Source organism: Benincasa hispida, chromosome 9 (assembly GCF_027475165.1).
Source record: "Benincasa hispida cultivar pf3 chromosome 9, pf3_genome.v1.1, whole genome shotgun sequence".
In the NCBI taxonomy this organism is placed as follows: Eukaryota; Viridiplantae; Streptophyta; class Magnoliopsida; order Cucurbitales; family Cucurbitaceae; genus Benincasa; species Benincasa hispida.
The window spans coordinates 10,657,519-10,677,657 of record NC_143486.1 but is presented as its reverse complement, the minus strand read 5'-3'; the positions used below and the strand labels follow the sequence as shown (position 1 = coordinate 10,677,657).

General features: G+C 31.7%; 1 protein-coding gene across 2 annotated transcripts; it reads right to left on the bottom strand.

The window, feature by feature from the left end:
• Window positions 1–237: 237 nt before the first annotated feature.
• LOC120085488 (Leucine-rich repeat family protein) lies at window positions 238–8,991 on the bottom strand. 2 transcript variants are annotated; one of them, XM_039041476.2, is made up of 16 exons: window positions 8,709–8,991; window positions 7,734–8,033; window positions 7,496–7,624; window positions 7,173–7,380; window positions 6,914–7,060; window positions 5,844–5,918; window positions 5,399–5,470; window positions 4,987–5,058; window positions 4,669–4,740; window positions 4,467–4,538; window positions 3,856–3,927; window positions 2,937–3,008; window positions 2,207–2,350; window positions 2,046–2,117; window positions 1,479–1,625; window positions 238–857 (listed from the first exon to the last, which is right to left on the bottom strand). In XM_039041476.2, exons 2-16 carry the CDS (start codon window positions 7,929–7,931, stop codon window positions 673–675), a joined length of 1,737 nt encoding a protein of 578 aa, XP_038897404.1. In that variant the 5' UTR covers window positions 7,932–8,033; window positions 8,709–8,991; the 3' UTR covers window positions 238–672. The 2 variants fall into 2 exon arrangements, with proteins under 2 accessions (XP_038897404.1, XP_090173690.1); XM_090317564.1 differs by lacking the exon at window positions 8,709–8,991 and adding an exon at window positions 8,447–8,697.
• Window positions 8,992–20,139: the final 11,148 nt, after the last annotated feature.

Sequence of the window (20,139 nt, the reverse complement as noted above, 5' to 3'; positions counted from 1 at the left end):
GTTCATTTTTCTCCAAGTGTTCAAGGTCTTCGTTCTTATGTTTTCTGGGATTTGGATGAATCAATATCAATAGAAACAATCTTTTTATTTCATCAATTGTCTGTCTTTGCACTATAATTGCTGTGAACAGGACAGGGGCTTGACATATTAATATTATTATTTAAAAAATATGGGAACATAAGCACAAGAAAAACAAGATTTCCAAAGCTAATAAGACAGCAAAATTGACAAGATCACTTCTCTGTACAATCATATGATAATAAATTATAATAAGATGGAAATTCATAAAGTGGAAGAACATCCATTTCCAGTTTCGTACATGAACGGTACATATAACCCAATAACTTAAAAACTGCATTATTCACATTCTCCACTACCTTAGCAGAGAAGGAAGATATATTTACAGAAGTTTCATAAGTTTCATCCCTTTTTTTTGTACCACTTTTTCTGCCATGGCTTGCAAGCTTCTACCATTCTTATCCAATTTTTCCAATGAACTAGATTGAAAAGAAAGCTTTTTAGACTCCACTTAAAAGCACTTGGTCTTTGAAAGCTCATGGCCTGAAATAAATCCAAAACTATGCACAATTTGATAAGAACTTGTTGCCTGGATACCATTATTTACAACTCTGCCTTTGTGGCAGGTTGGATCACAGGACATCTTCTTCACAGCTACTCAGGGCGGAAGCTCACCAGATTCGGGAGGTCGGTAGATTGAAGCTTTTTTATATCACTTGCCGAAACCCGGCAAGCCTCCAGCGTCAACTGCTTTAGATTCTTCAGAGTTTTCAGGTGCCTCAGTCCCGCAGAGGTGATTCTCGAATTTGAAATGTTTAAAGAGACCAACCCCGTTAAACCTGTGGATATACATTGGAGTAGAGACATTAGAACATGTATAGATAGATTTCAACTATCTTCCTTGAGCAGCAATACACAGATTTTGTAGATTAAATGTAGATGAAACCAATCCCTTACAAAAGAGAATGCATTGTGTTCATCAAATTTTAAGATGCAACAGACGAGATTGCACAACAAAAATAATTAAATTGAAGAAGGCGCATGAATGAAGAAGCATGGACACATGTTCGGACATGTATTCAACATGTATCGGACACTTATTAGTGTAAGAGATGTGTTAGATACTAGTTGTACAAAGTCAAAATAGAACCTTGAAACATATACAAAATAGACACATATATCACAAAAAAAAATAATAATAATTTCATACTGAAATACATCAAACTAATTTTTTAAGCATATAACTGCATAAACTCATCGACTTCAAATTTCATTCTTACTTCAAAGTGATATATATCTTAAACAATGTATGTTTTAATAAACATGTCCTTGTTGTGTCTGTGTCCTAAATTTTTAAAAAGTAACGTATCACCGTGTCCATGCCGTATCCATATCCGTGCTTCTAAGTGCATAAATAGACAACAAAGATGTGAGACTGTTTATGAATTTAGATGAGGTACCTGAAATTAGTTCCAAGGTTTTATCAGTAAGATTGCCATTTTGTGATAGATTGAGCACCATCAAGGAAGACAGGTCTTTAATGTTCCTCACACCTGCATCAGTCAGTCCTCCACCACATATTTCCAGGGACTGTAGGTTCTTGAAGTCTGGTCATAAAAAAATATGAAAAAGGGAATGAGAAGTGGATACCTTGTACATCTAAAACGTATGAGCCTGTTTGGAATGACTTCCAATCTGTTTAAAAACATTTTTTTCCAGTTAAAAAACTCATTCCACGCTGCCCCTAAATCTTGTCTTTAAATGGTAATTCATCCATAAGAACTACCTTCAATGAAGTAAAGATATAGCCTGTTAGTCAAAAGGGATGTATAAATGGCTTTTGGTTCCTCAAGGTACAAGTTCATTTTCAAACTTCTACTATCCTCGCTCATTTGAATAAGAGATTATCACATATAAAGTAATCCATTAACCAAAACTTATGAACAATTCAGGAATTTGTGATTTCCATTATCACGAAATATATTTTTCATTCACTAACAGCGCTTGTACTGTGAATATGCACATACTTCGCAAATAGTTTGTTCCGGAGTCTGTAATACGAGCTCCGAAAAGATCTAGATGAGTCAATCCTACTAAACCTGCAAAAGAGGAATATAAAAAGGCCAATCATAAAAGATGAACCCCAAGAGAATTCAAAGATCAGAGCATTTCTCTAAAGAATATGTACTAGTTAGGGAAGCAAGTCCAGTGTCTGTAACTTGGCGAGTATCCAAATTAAGCGATTTAAGAGATGAGAGTCCAGACAGCTTTTTTAAGCCAACGTCAGTCACTACGGTGAATGAGAGATTTAATTTCTCCAGATTAAGCAAACCTACAACATAACAGACTGAAGGTTGTAAAAACCAAACTTACAAGGCTTAGATGATACTAAAAAGTCAAAACAAAAGAAAGGAAAATCATCATTACTACTAAACCATTAAAATAGGCATATAACTAATTTTGAAACACAACTTGCCAAGGTAAACAACATTTTCAACATTTATAACTTGCATAGATTGATGCAGAAGACATCATATTCATGGGCTTTTATTCAATCAATTTAAATGGGAAGACATGAATATAACATTCTCTTCTACTTTTCCTTTGACATCCAAAAACCTATAATTTTTCCTTTTTGTCGATAGGATCAAACAGTACATCAGCGGTCAACTCTCTATTCTATCATTTCTCAAATTCGTAAACAGAATACAAGATGATTTTAAACTAATTAAATATTATAACGACCGTTGCATGAGATCTACTAGTTTCATTCAAATTGAAGTGGTCACATATTAAATAAGTATAAATATCCATGAATAAGGTAAACTTTTATTAGAGCTAGGAAATTAATCCCTTCTCCCAAAATGTGTGTCTTGTGTGTGCGCACGAGTGTTGCCAAGGAAGTGCTGATGTCTAACCAGATAGATGACGTAGACCATTGCTTCCAACATCAGTGTCAGACAATTCCAAACATTTCAAACGGTGGAGAGCTGAAACAAATTAAATTGGTAGAAAGTTTTAGCAATCAATTAGGAAAAAAATTACAATAGACAAAAGGAGCCATAGGACACATAAAGGACAGAACTACGACCAGATAAATGTGTGGTTAAAGGTAAGGTACAAGGCTACATGAAGTTTAAGCACACTATAAAATTACGTACAAAGCTTACAGGTTTTTGATGAGGTATTACAGTTAAATCAATGATGTAGGATGAATGCTAATCTATATAATTTAGTTATATTAGTTTAGTTGTTAATTTTAAATATATTTTTTTTAACAGGAAAAAGAACTTTCCATTGAAATGATGAAAAGAGATTAATGCTCAAGATACAAATATATAAAATTAAGACAACACACAACAAAGTGTAAGATCCATGCAGAGAACTAAAACAATCCAAATAAAATAAGAGAATATGAAACTCAAGACGAACTTACAATTAATAAACCATGGAAGAGACTAAATCATGAGCAAAGTTTATAAATGATCATTTATTACGAAGTCCGCCCAAGAAGTCTGCACCTATATTAGTGAATCTTTTAAATGAGTGATGAGTGCATGAGTATTATGCAAACAGGGACTGCTAAAAGTGACAGTTTTTATGGCAACTCTCTTTTTTCTACAAGGGGTTCTGACATAACATGTTGGTAAGATAAACTGCAAATATTGGACTGGTAGTAATAATTCCATCAGTGACCTGCAAACTTTAGGTCAGGAATTTGGATCTAAAGGGATATTAAGGAAGAGCAAACTTCAGTTGATGTAACATGGTTAAACATGAATAAAGAGTAAAAAGCAATGCAACAAAATCAAAGAGAGATGTCGTTTAAATGTAAACCTTTCAAGTTAACCAGCCCATCATCCTCAATCCTGCATGAATCCAGGTTCAAGCTCTCCAAATTTGTTAGACCTGTTTTGTTGCAGAAATAAGAAATATATATATGCGTGTTTAATTACATTTATAAAGACAGCTTCAAAGCAAAAGGACTCATATTTCAGGAGATTGTTATGCAATGTATTGGTAAATATTGTATAAGCTTTATGGACTTGGCATTTTTTAGAATCAATAACTCTCATTGAGAAAAAAAAATGAAAGAATACAAGGCATAAAAAAAACAAGCCCACCAAAACACCCCTACTAAAGGAAGGGGTTCCAACTAAGTAAAATGTTACCAAGTGAATAATTACAAAAAAAAAGTTTCGAAACTGAAGCCCAAAAGGATACATGAAACAAGGACCAAACCTCACTAGGGTCCCTATCCCTACCTCTAAACACTCTATTATTCCTCTCCCCAAACATCCCAAAGCACCGCACACACCCCAGCAAACCACAAAAAACGGCCTCTCTCTGAAGGGCGGATGGATGGGTAGATAGCTTCATTGATATTAAGGAAATACAGAATAAGGTATTAAAAGGGATTCAAAAAGAATTTCAGATAGTGAACACACCTTTCAAGTGAACCAAACATTCATCTGTAATGTCATTGAACCCCAAGTTCAATATCTTCAAAGCCCCAAGGCCTGTGAAAAAAGTAGCCATCATAAGTTCAATATTTTCACAGCATGTGCGTGTGAGAAGGAGAAAGTCAGAGGAAGAATACTAAAAAGAACAAAGGCAAGCAATTTCATGAGAGATTCTTGTAGAACTTACTAGAAAATCCCTCACTTCCATCATCAGTTATATGACATCTGCTAAGGTTCAAATATTGAAGGGCACCAAGAGCTGACCAAAAGGGCACCAAAAAGTTTAAGTATGGTATGAAGAACTGTATAAAATATAAATACGTATTGTGGTTTTTCTTCTGATTTTGAAAAGAAATTTACAGAGGAAGAATATAGTGTTTACGATTGACCTGTATTTTATTGAATAGTGTGTCGTGAATACTTGAAAAATAGACTAATTCACACAAATTTTACAAGTTAAATTACTAGCACCTCAAAAAGGATAGACAGCATCGAGAATAATAACCTGAGAGAGTGTTCAAACAAGCAGCTGTAACTGGACAACCCTCTAAGTTCAATAGCGAAAGTTTGTGAAGTCCTGTAATGCAAAGATAATATAATTCACACCATTATTTATGGTACCAAAATCAGGAAACCAAGCAAAACAAAGGTAATGGATAACTTGCTATATAAAACATTGGGGGATCAGATCAATGAATAATTTCCGTTAGGAAATAGTTAATATGCCATGATATAAATCAGAGGGAATAACATGAGATAAGAATATGTCAAAACTAAAAGAATTCAGCTAAAGCGAGTCTCCAGCTCAGTTAGCTTCCCTTCCAGCCCTCAAAAATACAGCTTGAAACTCTGCAAAAAGAAAAACGCCCTTCTATTTGGCATTTGATTGCAAATAAATAGGCAATGGTAACTCCTACCTTTCAAGTAGGCAATACCAGCATCTGTGACCTTACTGCATGAAATTTGCAATCCTTTCAAATTTGTTAGCCCTGTAGAGCAAAAGAAATAACCGTTTATAAAACAAAAATGCGTAAATGAAGAGGCTGTCAGATGATTTTAATCATAAAGCAAACACCACATTAAAAAATATATATATATTTTAAATGTCTCTATAAACTGAAAAAGAATTAACATATAAGAAAAAATAGCAATCAAACAAAAAAAAGAACATCAATATCAAGATATATTAAAAGAAGAAAACCTACGTTTAACCAAGTAGCGAAGAGGATTCATAACAAAAGCCGTTTATGCAAATCACTCAATAGTATTTTTCTTGTATGACCAAGAAATAGAACCATACACACACAAATCTACTACACGTAATAGAGAGTAAACTAGTAAATCCTGAGAGAATATAATTACCGGAGAGAGGCTTTATATCAGAATCTGTGATGCAATTACACCATTTGATATTAAGAGATTCCAACTTCGTTAATCCTGAGAAAGTGTAAATATTGAAATTAAAAGGCAGTTATTCATTTTATTTATTAAAAAAACTCACAAATTTGAAAATTGATTTCTCGACATTTTTTCAAGCTTAATTCACATTACTTCAAAACTAACACGCATAACTAAACAAAAATAGTCAAAAGCAGATCTTTTGCATATTCAAAACAGGAGGTGCAATTTTCAAATATGTTTTCAAAAAAAGATTGTACATTTTCTAAAGAAGAAATCAAGTATAAAAGAGGCCGTAAAAACATTTAGCATGCTGAACAACGAGAAGAACAGCTTACCTCAAGTAACTAAAACAGCCCCACTTCACCAACTTAGATAATATAGCACACTTAAACGTAAGCCCCCAATTAGGCATAATCAGATACAAGCAAGCCCCCAACAATATCTAAATTTATCTCTTCCACAGATAATTCAAAAAACTCAAACCAAAGGCTCGCTGCGAGGCAAGGCACTAACTTTTAGCCTCAAGAGTTGCACCTTCGTTTAATCATAAGAGACTTGCGCCTTTGTGAAAAGGCACCGAGGTTTAAAATCTCTATGCCTCATCTACTGGTTAGATAAATAATAGTGATTTGCCTCCTCAAAAATATAAAGGTTTGAGTTGTGAAATTTTGAACTATTACTACTTTATAGTAATTTTAAGAACATTGAAAATAAAAATTTATAGTATAAATCACTTATATTAATGATAATACTAGTGATGTTGAAAATGTCTTTTTAGAATTTTTGATCAAGTGAAAATTGTGGGGGTTAATTTTTTTCACACTTTTAGCAAAACTTGGTCGTACCAATTTAGGATTTGTAAAATGTTTTCTTATTCAATTTGAGGCTTATATCTTATATTGCCTTGATGCTTATGCCTCACCTCTTCCAGAGGAAAAGTCTCAAGGTCGTTTTTAGCCTTTTAAAGCATTGCAACTATTGTCAGGGTAATATTCTATCCAGAAAAGAATACTTTAAAAAGTAGAAACTACCTTGGAGATGAATAAGTCCCCCATGAATGCCAGGACATTTCTCTAAGTCCAATCTGATCAAGTTTACAAGATGAGCAAAAACATTCATCCCTTGAGCAGTAATTTCATTGTTTTTCCTAAAACTCAAACTTGTCAACCTTGAGAAGCCTGAAAGATTTGCCCATCATGGTTATATTAAAGCCAAAAAGAGTCCCTCAGAGAGATCCTCCTCTCAGTTGCACGAAAATGAGGACCAAATTGAAAATAATTCGATATATACCTCCAATATGTGCCAGCCCTCGATCTGATATATGTTCACAGAAGTTTAAATTTAAGGATTGGAGATTTGAGCAATTCCTGAGGTGCATCAATCCACCATCAGTTACATCCGAGCCAGAAAGATCCACAGAAAGTACAGAGGATCCTTGCGAGGAGATGACATCAATCCAAGCATCGTTCACCCCTGGACATTCTCCAAAATGAAGATCCTGAAAGTATATAAAAATATCCCATGAATTATATCAATTCAACTGGTTCGAAAGAAATGTTGAAAATACTAACTAGGATTGATGCCAATGGATGAAACAGTGTACTTTCAGTTACCTGGAGCGCACAATCTCGAAAAGCTTGGATCGAAATATCAGTTAGAAGCTGAGAATACACCAATTCATTAAGGATCAGCTGACTAATATCCCTTGGGAGCATACCAAAACTATCATATTGATCTATATCCTATCATCAGAAGGAAAACAAAGAAATTAGCCATGATATACAAAAACAACGACCACACGAACACCAGCAAACACTCATGCCACACAAGGAGGTACTGAAAGTTCAGTACCTTGCATATTCTCCGGATGCATAGGTCCATAAGGGAAGGGCATTTCCCTCTTTGAGGATCAATGTCTACAAAAGGTCGAGAAAATGAAGTTGTCAGCCATTTGGAACTTCCACTTTTGCAGTATTTTCCAGATGCTCCTCTAGGCGAACTATCTTCATTATCTAGCTGGTCTCTCTTCCTAGAACAAGCTCCCCCCATTGAGAAGGTATCCCGTAATCAATTTATGTCATAAAAACTTCGGCAGTACACTATTGTAACTCATGCAATAACCAAAAATTAACATATGCATGTTACTTCACCCTGCCAAAATAGAGCATAGCAGGATTAAGTTCATTAATCTCAATAACACATCTCTACATGAAAAGCATAACTATAAAGCAAATACAATACATTGCAACTTGAAGAATTATAGTAAGGCTAGTCCCCACAAAATATGCTTATGCTCATCTGATGTTTCTAAACATGATTTCTTATTGTCAACAAATAATGGATTGTTCTATAGGCAAAAGTAACAAGAGTTCCAAAATAACAAAACCAACTTCTTCAAGTCCCCATTTCTAACTGAAATTCATTAAGGGGAAAATTAAAACAAAAATATCATATGCACAATCTCACTCAGCGACAAGAGTGAAGAAGGGAAAGACTCAAAACTTAAAGAAAAAATCGATAACAAATAAACCATTCATAGATGGAAGTAAAACCCCTGATCGCACCACTTAAATTCCAAACTCCCTCGTTTTTAGAGAGAATTTTCACTTTCAACATAATATAAGGAAAAGACAAAAAAACGATCAAACGACTGAACAGCATCATCAAGCTCCTAAAAATCACTTTTCCCTTTCACCAACAATCAAAAACCCTCCAACCCACCAAAGAAAAACAAAAACTTTCTAAAGAGAAAACAAAAATGATCATCAGAAAAGGAAAAGGGAACAAAATCATCTCCAATAAAAAGGACCAGAACAATAATCATACCTCAACATGATCAGATTGAATACATTAACTGAAAAGGAAAAGAAAGAAAAAAAAAATGATTCCCAGAAGAAGAATTGATGAAAAAAATATATATATTTATGAAAAGCAGTCTTTAGCGCAAGTGGGTTTTTCTCATTTTTCTTCTTTGGGAGTAGGAAGCTACAAGAGGAAGAGTGAAGAAGGGGCGGGGAAGAAAAAAAAAAGAGCGAGGTGTCATGTACCCGAACCAAAGACCGAAGCAACCGATTTTTGACACGTGTAGTTTTGGGAGAGGCGGTGGCTCGGTGTTAGGTGTGCTTCGGTTGATGAGATAAGAAAGCCGGGGAGTGGGACCCACTTCGGAAATTAGGGACTTCTTTTTAGAGAGAAAAGAGAGATAGAGAAAAAGAAAAATTTATGGCTCTTTGGTTAGATTTTATTTTAGGTTTTCAAATTTACCGAATTAAGTTAACATATATTTGGCATATAATTCGAATTCTGCTTCTAAAAACTGTTTTCGAATCTGAAAGTAGTATTTTTATGTTTTTATTGTATCAAAAATTTAAATTTTAAATTTTAAAATATATATTTATATTAAATAATATTAAAAATATTTAGCATGTTACAAACTCAATTCAATTTTTTTAAAAAATATATATATATATATATTATGTTATATATTATAGATTAAGTTAGATTCCAAATGGTTTAGGATAAAGTTAAAAGTGAGTCCATATGATTTTAAAATTTAGATTTTAGTTCTTATAATTTGATAAAACTTCACATATAATCCCTATGGTCGGTTAAATCCTTTTAAATAATCTCTACCATGAGGACTACTTGTGAAGTTTTTATCAAATCACAGGGAATAAATTCAAACTAATCACAAGCCCTAAATTTTAATTTCTAACCATAGAGACAATTTATCCTATAAATTATATATTATTACAAAATAATAATTTTACAGTTTTTTCTAATATAAAACATGTTCATAAATAAATTAATAATAGTTTATTATCAACTACTATTCAATGGGTAGCTGCAACTAGTTTGCAATTATTTAAATTATAATTTAATTTATGAATTCTGCTATTAAACACATATCTAAAAAATATGAAATACAATTTTGTTTTCATTTAATCTCTTATTTTCAAATTTCAGTTTTCAGATTCTCTCCAAAATAGACCTCTATCTTTTCTTTTCAGATTCTCTCCAAAATAGACCCTTATCTTTTCTTCTTCTTCTTTTTCGTTTCATAATTATGAAATGTCTCTCTATATAGTATTTTTTTATTTTTTGTTTATCTTAATTCCTTTTATGTTTTAAATATCTATCTAAGATTTTTATATTTTCCAAAAGAGATTGATAGGACCATTTCACCATTTCTTTTAAATATTTTATGATATATTTTAGTACATATAATTACAATGATAATAAATCGAATTTCTACCGTAAAAGGAGTTACTGTTGAGTTAAACCCACCTGATAAATATGGTTATATATATATATATAAAGTTATGTTGTGTATATTTATATGAGATTTTTGCAAAATAAACTAAAATGGTAAGTTTAAAAATCATTGAGTTTGTTCCAAAAAACAAAGTTTAAAAATTAAAGAATAAAATTAAAAATACTAAAATACATTAATTTGGGATCTAACGAATCGGTTGGGTCATGTCTCCTCCTCGTTTTGTCCTCGTGTGTGTAATAGGGGTCATTCACTATATAGCCTATTTTGTTGTTGGTTTTACAAAGTGTTGGTCTTTTTTACTCTTCCATTTCGGAAGATACTAGGTGTAACTGGACTTCCGACTTCTCGAATCGATTTCTAGATATTATTTTTGGTGTCTTGTCAGATCCTTTGTCTAATATTTTATGAATGCCTCTTCGAAAAATAATGGACAAAAACTATTGCTCTCCTAAATTGCTACTTTATTTCTTTCTCTTTTTTTTCTAATTAAACTTATATAAACTCTATACCCAAATTTCTTACTTCATACTTTTCTAAAAATCAAATAAAATTTTATAAAGTATAAATAGCTTGTTTTTAAAAATTAAATTTAAAATTTGAATGTGTTTTTAAGAAAGACTTTTTTTATTACAATAAATATAAAAATTAAGAATCCAACTTCGACATTTAGAATAGATTTTTCTATTAATTATCATCGAATTAAATTCACTTATTTATTATAAAATAAATTCACTTATTTAAAAAAAAAAAAAAAACTAATAAAGCAAGATAGTTATGAAAAGATGTTTGAAAATATAGGTATTAAAATAGACTTTAAATAAAATAGGAATAAGTATTATTATTATTATTATTATTTTGCATATTAGGGGTTTGGATTTATTGGAGTGAGACTTTATCCATAACAGTGAGGGCCCACTGAGGTGGCTTCTGCAGATTGGACACGCAACGTTATTGGGTTATTTGATTAATTTACTGATTTAATTATGGTTTATCATAATCTATGGAGAAATTATAAGATAGTGGAAGATATTTTTTTAAAAAAGTTATGATCCCCTGCGGTCGAGCCTGTTGTAGAATATGTGTTTCCTTTTGTTTGTTTTGGCTTGGAATTGGGTTAATAACTGCGTCAAGTAAAGTATCTAATTTATACTTGTTTCGAATTTTTAAAACTATAAAAGAAACAATACTTTTATAATATATATATATATATAAACAACTTCAAATTATTTTATTTCATAGATTTTTTAATTTTAAAATTTATTATTTGGTTTGATGAATGCTTATTTGAAAGGATAAGAGAGTGAATTTAAAAAATAAAAAATAAAGATAAAGAGAGTAAGGTTGAATTAGTAATTGACATTGAAATGGTATGAAATTTGCGATTTTATTATGAATTGTTTTAAAAAGTTTAAAGGCAAATAATTTTATTTTAAAAGGTAACTTATGAAATTCCATTTTTCTCTCTCTATTTTGAAGTTGGTACAATTTTAATCTAATTACCTTTAATAAATCTCAAAATTTAGTTTGAAACTGGTTATATAATAATAACATTTTTTATACAATAAATTATGATAGGTTAATATATTTTCAAATTTATAATGAGAGTGGTATTAAATGATAAAGAGTTTTTAAAGAAATCAACAACAAACTAGATGTAGGGATTAAATTTTAGATTTATCATAATACATTGATTAAAATTGAACACTTGAATGTATAGATACTAAAATTGAACTAAGTGTCCATGTAAAAATAGTATTTTTAATCTATAAAAAAAAAAAAAAAAAAACTTCATTGCTGACCTTTAATTAGGTAGATTTTCTTTAAGAAAAATTTTATTTTAATTTAATTTAAGAATTTTTTAATGAAAATAAAATTTTAGATACACTAATAGATACTAATGAATTTTTTTTTATTTTATAATATGTAGAGTGAAGAGTTGAACATCCAACCTCAAAATTAATAATACAAATTTTTTGTGACCTGAACTATTATGTTATTATTGGTAATTTTATGAATATTTTAATATTGAGCATAGAACAAATATTCATATTTCTTATTTTTTGCATATAGATAATTTATTTATAATATGTCTTTTATCAATAAAGTCGAAAATTAGAAACTTCATTAATTATAGAAAGTTTAATTGTATGATATTTTTCTTTTAGTAGAATATCTTTTTTAAATCTTATACCAATAAAATTAAAAAAAAATCGTCAAAACGATCAAAACTGAATTGGCATATAAGTAACAACGAGATATCTAATTCGAATATTTTTATCCCAATTGTACTTTAAAAAAAGCTAGAAAATTAATGGAATTTGGTTGTTTTCATAGTTTTCAGTGTATAAAAGTGGAAAATGACATTTTTGACCTTTAGAAGGACGTCATATTCAAATGGTACTATTACGTGAATAATAAAGTAGATAATTTAAATTGCGAAAACGACATCGTCCAATCACATTGGTTTGTCTTGGTCCCACTAATTATCATATCAGGATTGACAAAAGAAAATCCATATGCACTACTAGGGTATACAAATACTAGAGTATAAATATATCACGGATTTTAATTAGGTGACGTTTGGGGTAAGGAATTGATTATTATAATCTTCAATTATCGTAGTTGAATTATAATAGTTTGTATTTTGAGTATAGATTATTTTAATTTGGATTATAATAGTATGTGTTTGATGTGTAAACAATTCTAGTTTGAGAAGAAAATAGTAAATAATGTAACAAAGAATAAAAAGTTGATGAATGTAAAATAGTAATTACCATAGCAAATGGTGGTTTTGAAATAATGTTGACTGTAGCTAACTAAAGACAGCAAAATAATATTTACTGTAGTAAGAAGTGGTTATTATAGTCTTATGATAACTTTTGTTCTAAACGCCCTCTAACAATTTTATTTTAGTACATAAAAGATTTTAAAAAAATTAATGAAGTAGTCTTTTATATTGCCCCGATAATTGTAAATATTTAAAGAGTAAAACAAAATAGAAATTGATTGAGATTTAAGAGGTAAATGAATTTACCAAATATACATCAATCATTAGATTGTGGTGTTTCATATCTATGACTTAGATCATACCCATACATGAAATGATGTGCTATTTCGACCTGAATAGTTGTAACACGACAAAAGACGTGACTTTTCGTTCTATATATCTTTATTGACATTAGATTGTGGTGTTTCATATATATATATGGTCTAGGTTAAGCTCATACACAAAAAGATACATCACTTCAACTTAGATAGTTGTAACAAATGACAAAATTATTAAAAGATGTAAGGACAAGTTCTCCTGTTGTATTCCTTTTATCTATAGTATAATAGCCATAGGTATATAGTATAGATTATAACATTGGTCTCCTTTTTTATATATATTTGTTTAAATTTTGTTTATTAGTTTTCAAAAGTCATCTTACTAAAACCCTGTTCAATCAAGGACAACTATGTTTGAAATTAATTTAAAAGCGTTAAAGAAACCGTGGAAGGATCTTAACTGCATTTTATATTTGACCAAACTCATTATGAATGAATCTAGTAAAATCACATTTTGAACACACGTTCATTCACGATAAGCATTTTGTGTTTGAAAAAATTGATTGTGTGAACTTTTGCCTAAATTATTAAGTGAATATATTCCATGACAGTTTGAGTTTTAGGTTTAAAATGTTATATGACACACTTCGACTAATCTGGCTTACCTGATCAAACAGTCATGATGAAGAAATGCGAAACCATAATAACATGTCATTGACTTATACATAACGGTCTGCCAACTTGTAGTTGGTAGAAATTTCTTGTTCAACCATTGCGAATATTATTTATCTACAAAATATGGATTTAAATTGAAATCATATAAATTTCTAAATAACTATATTAAAATTCAAAGATTAAAAAATATGCAAAAAGTAAAATAATATGTTTATTTTTAGTCAATATTGTTAAATTATTTACTCACTTTTCTTCGGACAATGATTATTATGTTAATTATCTAAAGACTATGTCTCGTTGTTTCGTGTGTAAAAATGAAATTTACCAATATGTTAGGAATATTTTTTTTTTCCTTTTTTTGTGTGTTATGTTGGGCATAGTTTGATATATTACATTTGTTATCAATATTGTTTTAAGAAAAATGATCTTTTTAGTTCAATAAGAACTCTAGAGCTACATTAATTTGTGCTTATTTAACCATGTTGAAATTAAATAAAGACAAAGCTAATGGTTCAATTTTGCTAAACAAATGGAACTCTGGGTTTAATTTGTTACTAGTAAAACCAAATTGGAATAGTTCGAAAAAACTAAATATGTATTTTAACTAAAAACATCAAACATTTGTTTTGTTCTCCAGCCGTACCTATCTTGAGAAAAACATAATTTATTAAAGAGATGATCGATAATAATTTAAATAAAAACACAGCAAAATAGATCTTTTGTTATTTGCTTCTTTCTTTTTCTTTTACAAGATGTTGTGCCGTTTTAATAAAAAAAAAATTGGGTTGTATATTTCTTTCTTTTCCTTTTACAAGGTGTAATGTCATTTTAATAAAGAAATTGACTGTATAAAATTATACCATTTTTATAAGGTATAATACCGTTATTTGCTTCTTTCTTATTTTTTTTTCTTTTTTAATTAGCATCAAAATATTTCTTTTAAAATTTCACTCTACTCAAACTTTCTTTTAGTATACCACGGGAAAACAAACGGGAAGTTTTTATTTATCTTTTAATGGTTTCGTTTTCCAGCTTTTGATTTGTTGTGTGTTATCTATTTCTTACCATTCAATTAAGATTGGGTTAGTTAGCTACAACCTAATTTGGAGGAAATAATCTTTTTTTTTGTTAGCATTAATAAATTTGGGTATTTTTTAAAAAGAGAATCTAATCTATCAAAGATGAGGGTATTTATGATATTGACAAATTATTACTTAATTAATTATTTAATCATTTTGTTATTTTTCAAAACCTAAAATCAGTTTGTCATATCTTCAAATGAAACTTTAAAAATTGTCATTTCTCTTATTAGCCATTGGAAAAATTGCACAAAAAATTCATTTTAAAGGCCCAAAATGGCAAGTGACTCAAATTTTGAAAAAAATGTCAAATGACCATTTGCTGATATCATGATCTCTAATCTTACAATATTGTCCTTGCTTCTTTATTTTTTTTCTTTTTTCTTTTCTTTTTTTCCTTCTTCCTTTTCCTTTTTCTCTCTCGGCGCGTCATCTCTTCTTCTCCGATCTTTTTCCTCTGCACATTTTCTTCTTTCTCCAGCATGACAAGTCTACATGAGCAGCTCCGATTCGACCAACTCCAATTAATAACAGTAAGAGCGAGAGAGAAGAGTGATTTGTGGGTGAGGAAAGGAAGAGCGATAACGACGAGAGAGATGAAGGAACCGATGAAGGTCCTTGAGCGGAAATGGGGATCGATCCCGAATCCTAATTTTTACATAACGTACAATTTTACAGAATGAAACAAAATATCATGCATTAAAACAAAAAGAATACAACATGCTAATATCAATTGAGAAAAGAGAAAAAGGGATAAGAATCATTTACCTTTGAAGAACCCTTCTTCAAAAATCCTTCTCCAAAGTCGTCACATACAAAACGAACAAAATGTCCAAATGAATACCACCATGAATGAGTCCTTCGTATTCTCTGGAATGAAAATCACAGTAGTTTTGTGGGCTCTGTGATTTTGGTGAGGGAAAGATTATTGAGAGAAGAGAGGAGAGATTGGGAAAATATTTTTTCTTAGAACTATTCCGTATCTACTTCCTCCTATCAAAACCAAGAAGAAGATTAAAAACCAATCCCAAACAAAACTCCTACTCGGTACGTGGGTTGAGAGAGAATAGGGGAGGAAACTTATTTCTCTCCCATTAATTTAAATAAAATAAAAATTAGTTTAATTTTAATTTGTATTAAGGAAGAGAGCAACTACGAGCGATGAAAGCGGAAGATTGAATATGAATAAAAGAAGAATCTGTAGAAATTCTCATAGGTGAAGCAAATCAAACCCATTTTCAGACAAAGCGAAGAAGCCAACGAGCTCGATGAGAGAGTATATTTCTTTTCATAAGTGAAGGAAGTGGAAAGCTCTTTTCTGACTTTGATTTGCAGATCGAACAAAATAGACGAAAAAGAAGGGGTTACATTCATTTCATTTTTTTTTGTGATCAGACAATGACAAAACGACCAATTAAAGGGAGAGCATTAAGTTACTTACGTGGCTGTATGCTTTCAGGCATCTTTTGCTATGAGTCCCGCATGAAAAGGGTCTCCACTCTCCTCGTGTGATTCCTTTACTACCACAATAGCTCGACTCTCGAAGACCCCTCTTATCCTATCTATAACATGATGCTTCTGTATCTCTGGTCTCATATCAGCATGAGTCAAGGTTAGGAGCACATATTTCCTACACTGGCGCGGATGATTGCCCCTAAGGCACTGATGGACCAACGCCTTCGTCTATCACCCGAATTTCTTGATTCACGGCGTCGATCGAATATTTGCACTTTCGATTTCGTGACATTCATCTATTTGGGCTTCTATTGAATCGAGAAATAGGTTTGATTGTCCATCTTTTTGATATAATAGTAAGGCATCCTCCGGATAATTCAAATCAAATCAATTGGATGGATGAAGTGTGCAAAGTCAATCGTGCACCTGTCGTGTGACACGTTGGTCCTAAGCAATGTCTTGCGCGAAGCGACCCACCTAGAAAAGCTCGCCTTTATGTTTTGGCTCTACCATAAGGGAAAGTAGATAGACGACTCCTTTTACTCCTATTTCAAGCTTCAGGTTCGAAATCTCTCGTCTTTCAATCTGAAATAGATTGACGGAAGTCTTTGGCTAACCATTTCTACTTCTCAAAAAAAGAATACCAAGACAACTATTCAAACGCTTAACACATGCAATTCGTCTTATATGAATGTTGGAGTCCAAGCGAAAGCTAGATTCGTTTTTTGACTTCTTTCAAAGAAAGAGCATGGAATGAAGAAAAGAAGAGAGGGGGAAAGTGATTCACTAGTGGAGTTTGTCTCTTGAAAATGGTTTTCTTTCTGTACTCTCTTGTTGGTCTTTTTCTCGATTTTCTTTCATGGTATCCGAGCCAACAAGAGAATTAGGGTGCTGAAACAATAACTCAAAACCAACTTGCTTAGAAAACAGTTCCTATCTGCGCATGCAGTTTTTCTGAGGTTGGGTTTTGAGATGAGAGTAGGATACACACGTCGAAGAAATCTGTTGTCTAGAGAGAGTGGAGTGATCTCAAAGAGTTTTCAATTTTCATATTTCAAACGTCGACTTTGATATTTATAGAAATATATATATCGTATGTTTTTTTTTCAGTATATATAATCCAATGTCCAGTGAGATGACTTTCCTACTGACGGAATCGCTTGAATTAGTTGAAGGAAAGGAGGTGGCTGGTCTCAATGGAGAGGAGAGTTTTGACAGCGAGGGAGGCAGGGGTACGTGCGTCTTCAAGTGAGCGAATAGCCAGTCCCATGCAAGTTTCTCAATCGGTTTCCTTTATCCTGTTGCAGAAATATGCAAAAAAGAAAGGCTTCTATTCTTGTGAATTAGAAAGCACTAAAAAAACTTGTGCATAGAACTTGCTATCTTTTTCTTTCTTTTTTCAAAGTCAAATAAGAAATGAATGATAGTTGGTTGAATGAAACGGAAACCTTCTTTTTTCCCATCGGAATACGGATGAGATAAAAAAGGCCATCATTGGAGCAAACAATGCAATAGCTTCGGTTAGAGCAAAACCCAAAATGGCATAACCAAATGATTGTTTAGCCAATGATGGATTTCGCGCCACGGATATTGATGCTAATCCATTAGTTCTAGCTCAAAGTTTGCCCTTAGTTGTCTCGAAGTTAGCTGCTTGGTATGAGTAGCTTGGCTTGCTGTCAGCATCTCTTACTGGACATCTTGCTTGAAGCTCTGTTTCCGTGTCGATGACTTTTTTGGAATTCCGAGATAATATTATATATATATAATAACTAATTTAGTATAAATATATATACATAACTATATGTTATATCACATGTAACTTATAACCTATATTTTCTATATGGTATCAAATATAATATAACCTATAGTTTCAATTCTCTCACCAACGACATTTAATATAAATCTCATTTATATTAAATTTAATTATATGAATTCAATTCATATAATTAATATTTGAATCATATTCAAATATTTATTTCCTCTCAAATACGCTTTATTTTATAATGTATCAAATATATTATAGTAATTATATTATATATAATTAAATTGAATTAACTATATCACATATAATTAATTCCCTCAATTACTTTGAATAATTCAATTAATCCAAAATTGATTCTCATTTAATTCTGTTGAGCTACAGAGGGGACCTCATGGACCTGTAGATTGAAGCTCTAATGGTACTTGAATAATTAATTAAACTTTTTAATTAATTTATTCAACATCCATTAACTGTCAAGCACTCCACTAAAGACCGACAACTGCACTATTCGCACTACAAATATATTTCTGTGTCCATTGGATATAACCAGTCAACAGTGCGATGACCTTCACAAATTGCTCGTAAGTACAACTAGGCCAAAATTACCGTTTTACACTTGTAGTTACATCTAACTCCTTAAATACCACTGATCCCTCTAATGAACAAAAAATCATAATCCAAACATGACTAAACCCCTCTCAAGCCAGGAGAGGGTGTGACACCACATCGTTCAAGCCTCAAAAGCAATCCTTAAGAGAGTAATTTATCTACTTACCTCAACCTCGGGGAAGAAGTGAATTCCGTCTTGTGTAGTTGTGTTCCCAGCGCCCCAATCAAACGAATCCCCAAAATGGTAGACTTGTTGAGTCGACGATCTGGCCACTCCCACCCATATAAATCAAAGGACCGCCTTCATAGACATAAGTTCATAACTCACTCAGGATTCAGGTCATGTTACTTTTGGTTATCCTGGTGAAATGTAAGTCTCTATTATGAACGGCGTTATATAATGAGATTAGTCATTTTGTGGTCCAGTCTTATATAAACTTTTTTGTATAGAATACCCCCACTCACATGTCTTCACATGAATAATCAAGATCATATCATTTGTAGCAGTTTACAATAATTGTAACATCTACAAAGCGGGTTGTACTTATAGTGTCACCAGGATAAGATATCCAACCTTATCCATCTACTACAAACCATTTAGGTTATCACTTAAACATGATCCATCTGTATGTCTCTACGTATATGTTTAAGCTACAAAATAATCTTAGATGTTAGTTTATTGGTTTGTGGGTTTATTACTAGTAAAAGTTAAATAAAAATCTCATATTTTATTAAATAAATAAAATTTTTGTACAATACAATTACAAACTACAGGACCCTACGAGATTTAGGGTATCAACCTCAACAATCTCCTACTTATTCTAAAGCTAGTGGAGTGTATGATATATAAGTCATACTAATATACAAATACACAAATCAATAAACTAGGGCATAAAACGCACCCAGTACAAAATCTCCCACTTGCTCTAGACTAAATGTGGCCTGTCTCGTAGACCCATACTCTGCAGGTGACCCTCAAACACCTTAGCTGTGGGGCCTTTGTAAATGGATCAACAACATTGTGCTCCGAAACTATCTACGTGACGATCACATCCCCTCGATGCACAATCTCTCGGATTAGATGATACTTTCGCTCTATGTGCTTTTCGCGTTTGTGACTCTAAGGCTCTCGGGAATTAGTCACAACACCACTATTATCATAATAAAGGGTAATGGGCTTTGACATGTCTAGAACCAGAATTTCCCGAGCCACACAGCTTCTTTAGTAGCTTCATAAGCCATTATGTACTTAGCCTCCATGGTGGAGTCAACAATACACCCCTGCTTGGTGCTCCTCTAGACTACTGTCCCTTCGTAAAGAGTAAACACTGATCCCGATGTGGATTTCCTAGAATT

What these genes read in the sequence shown, in the direction of transcription:
- LOC120085488 (XM_039041476.2), bottom strand. Translation starts at nt 7,931, where the DNA reads ATGGGGGGAGCTTGTTCTAGGAAGAGAGACCAGCTAGATAATGAAGAT. An exon ending in TGGTATTGCCTACTTGAAAG is followed by an intron (nt 5,059 to 5,398) that starts GTAGGAGTTACC and finishes TTTGCATTACAG; the next exon opens with GACTTCACAAACTTTCGCTA. An exon ending in CGGAACAAACTATTTGCGAA is followed by an intron (nt 1,626 to 2,045) that starts GTATGTGCATAT and finishes TTTTATGACCAG; the next exon opens with ACTTCAAGAACCTACAGTCC.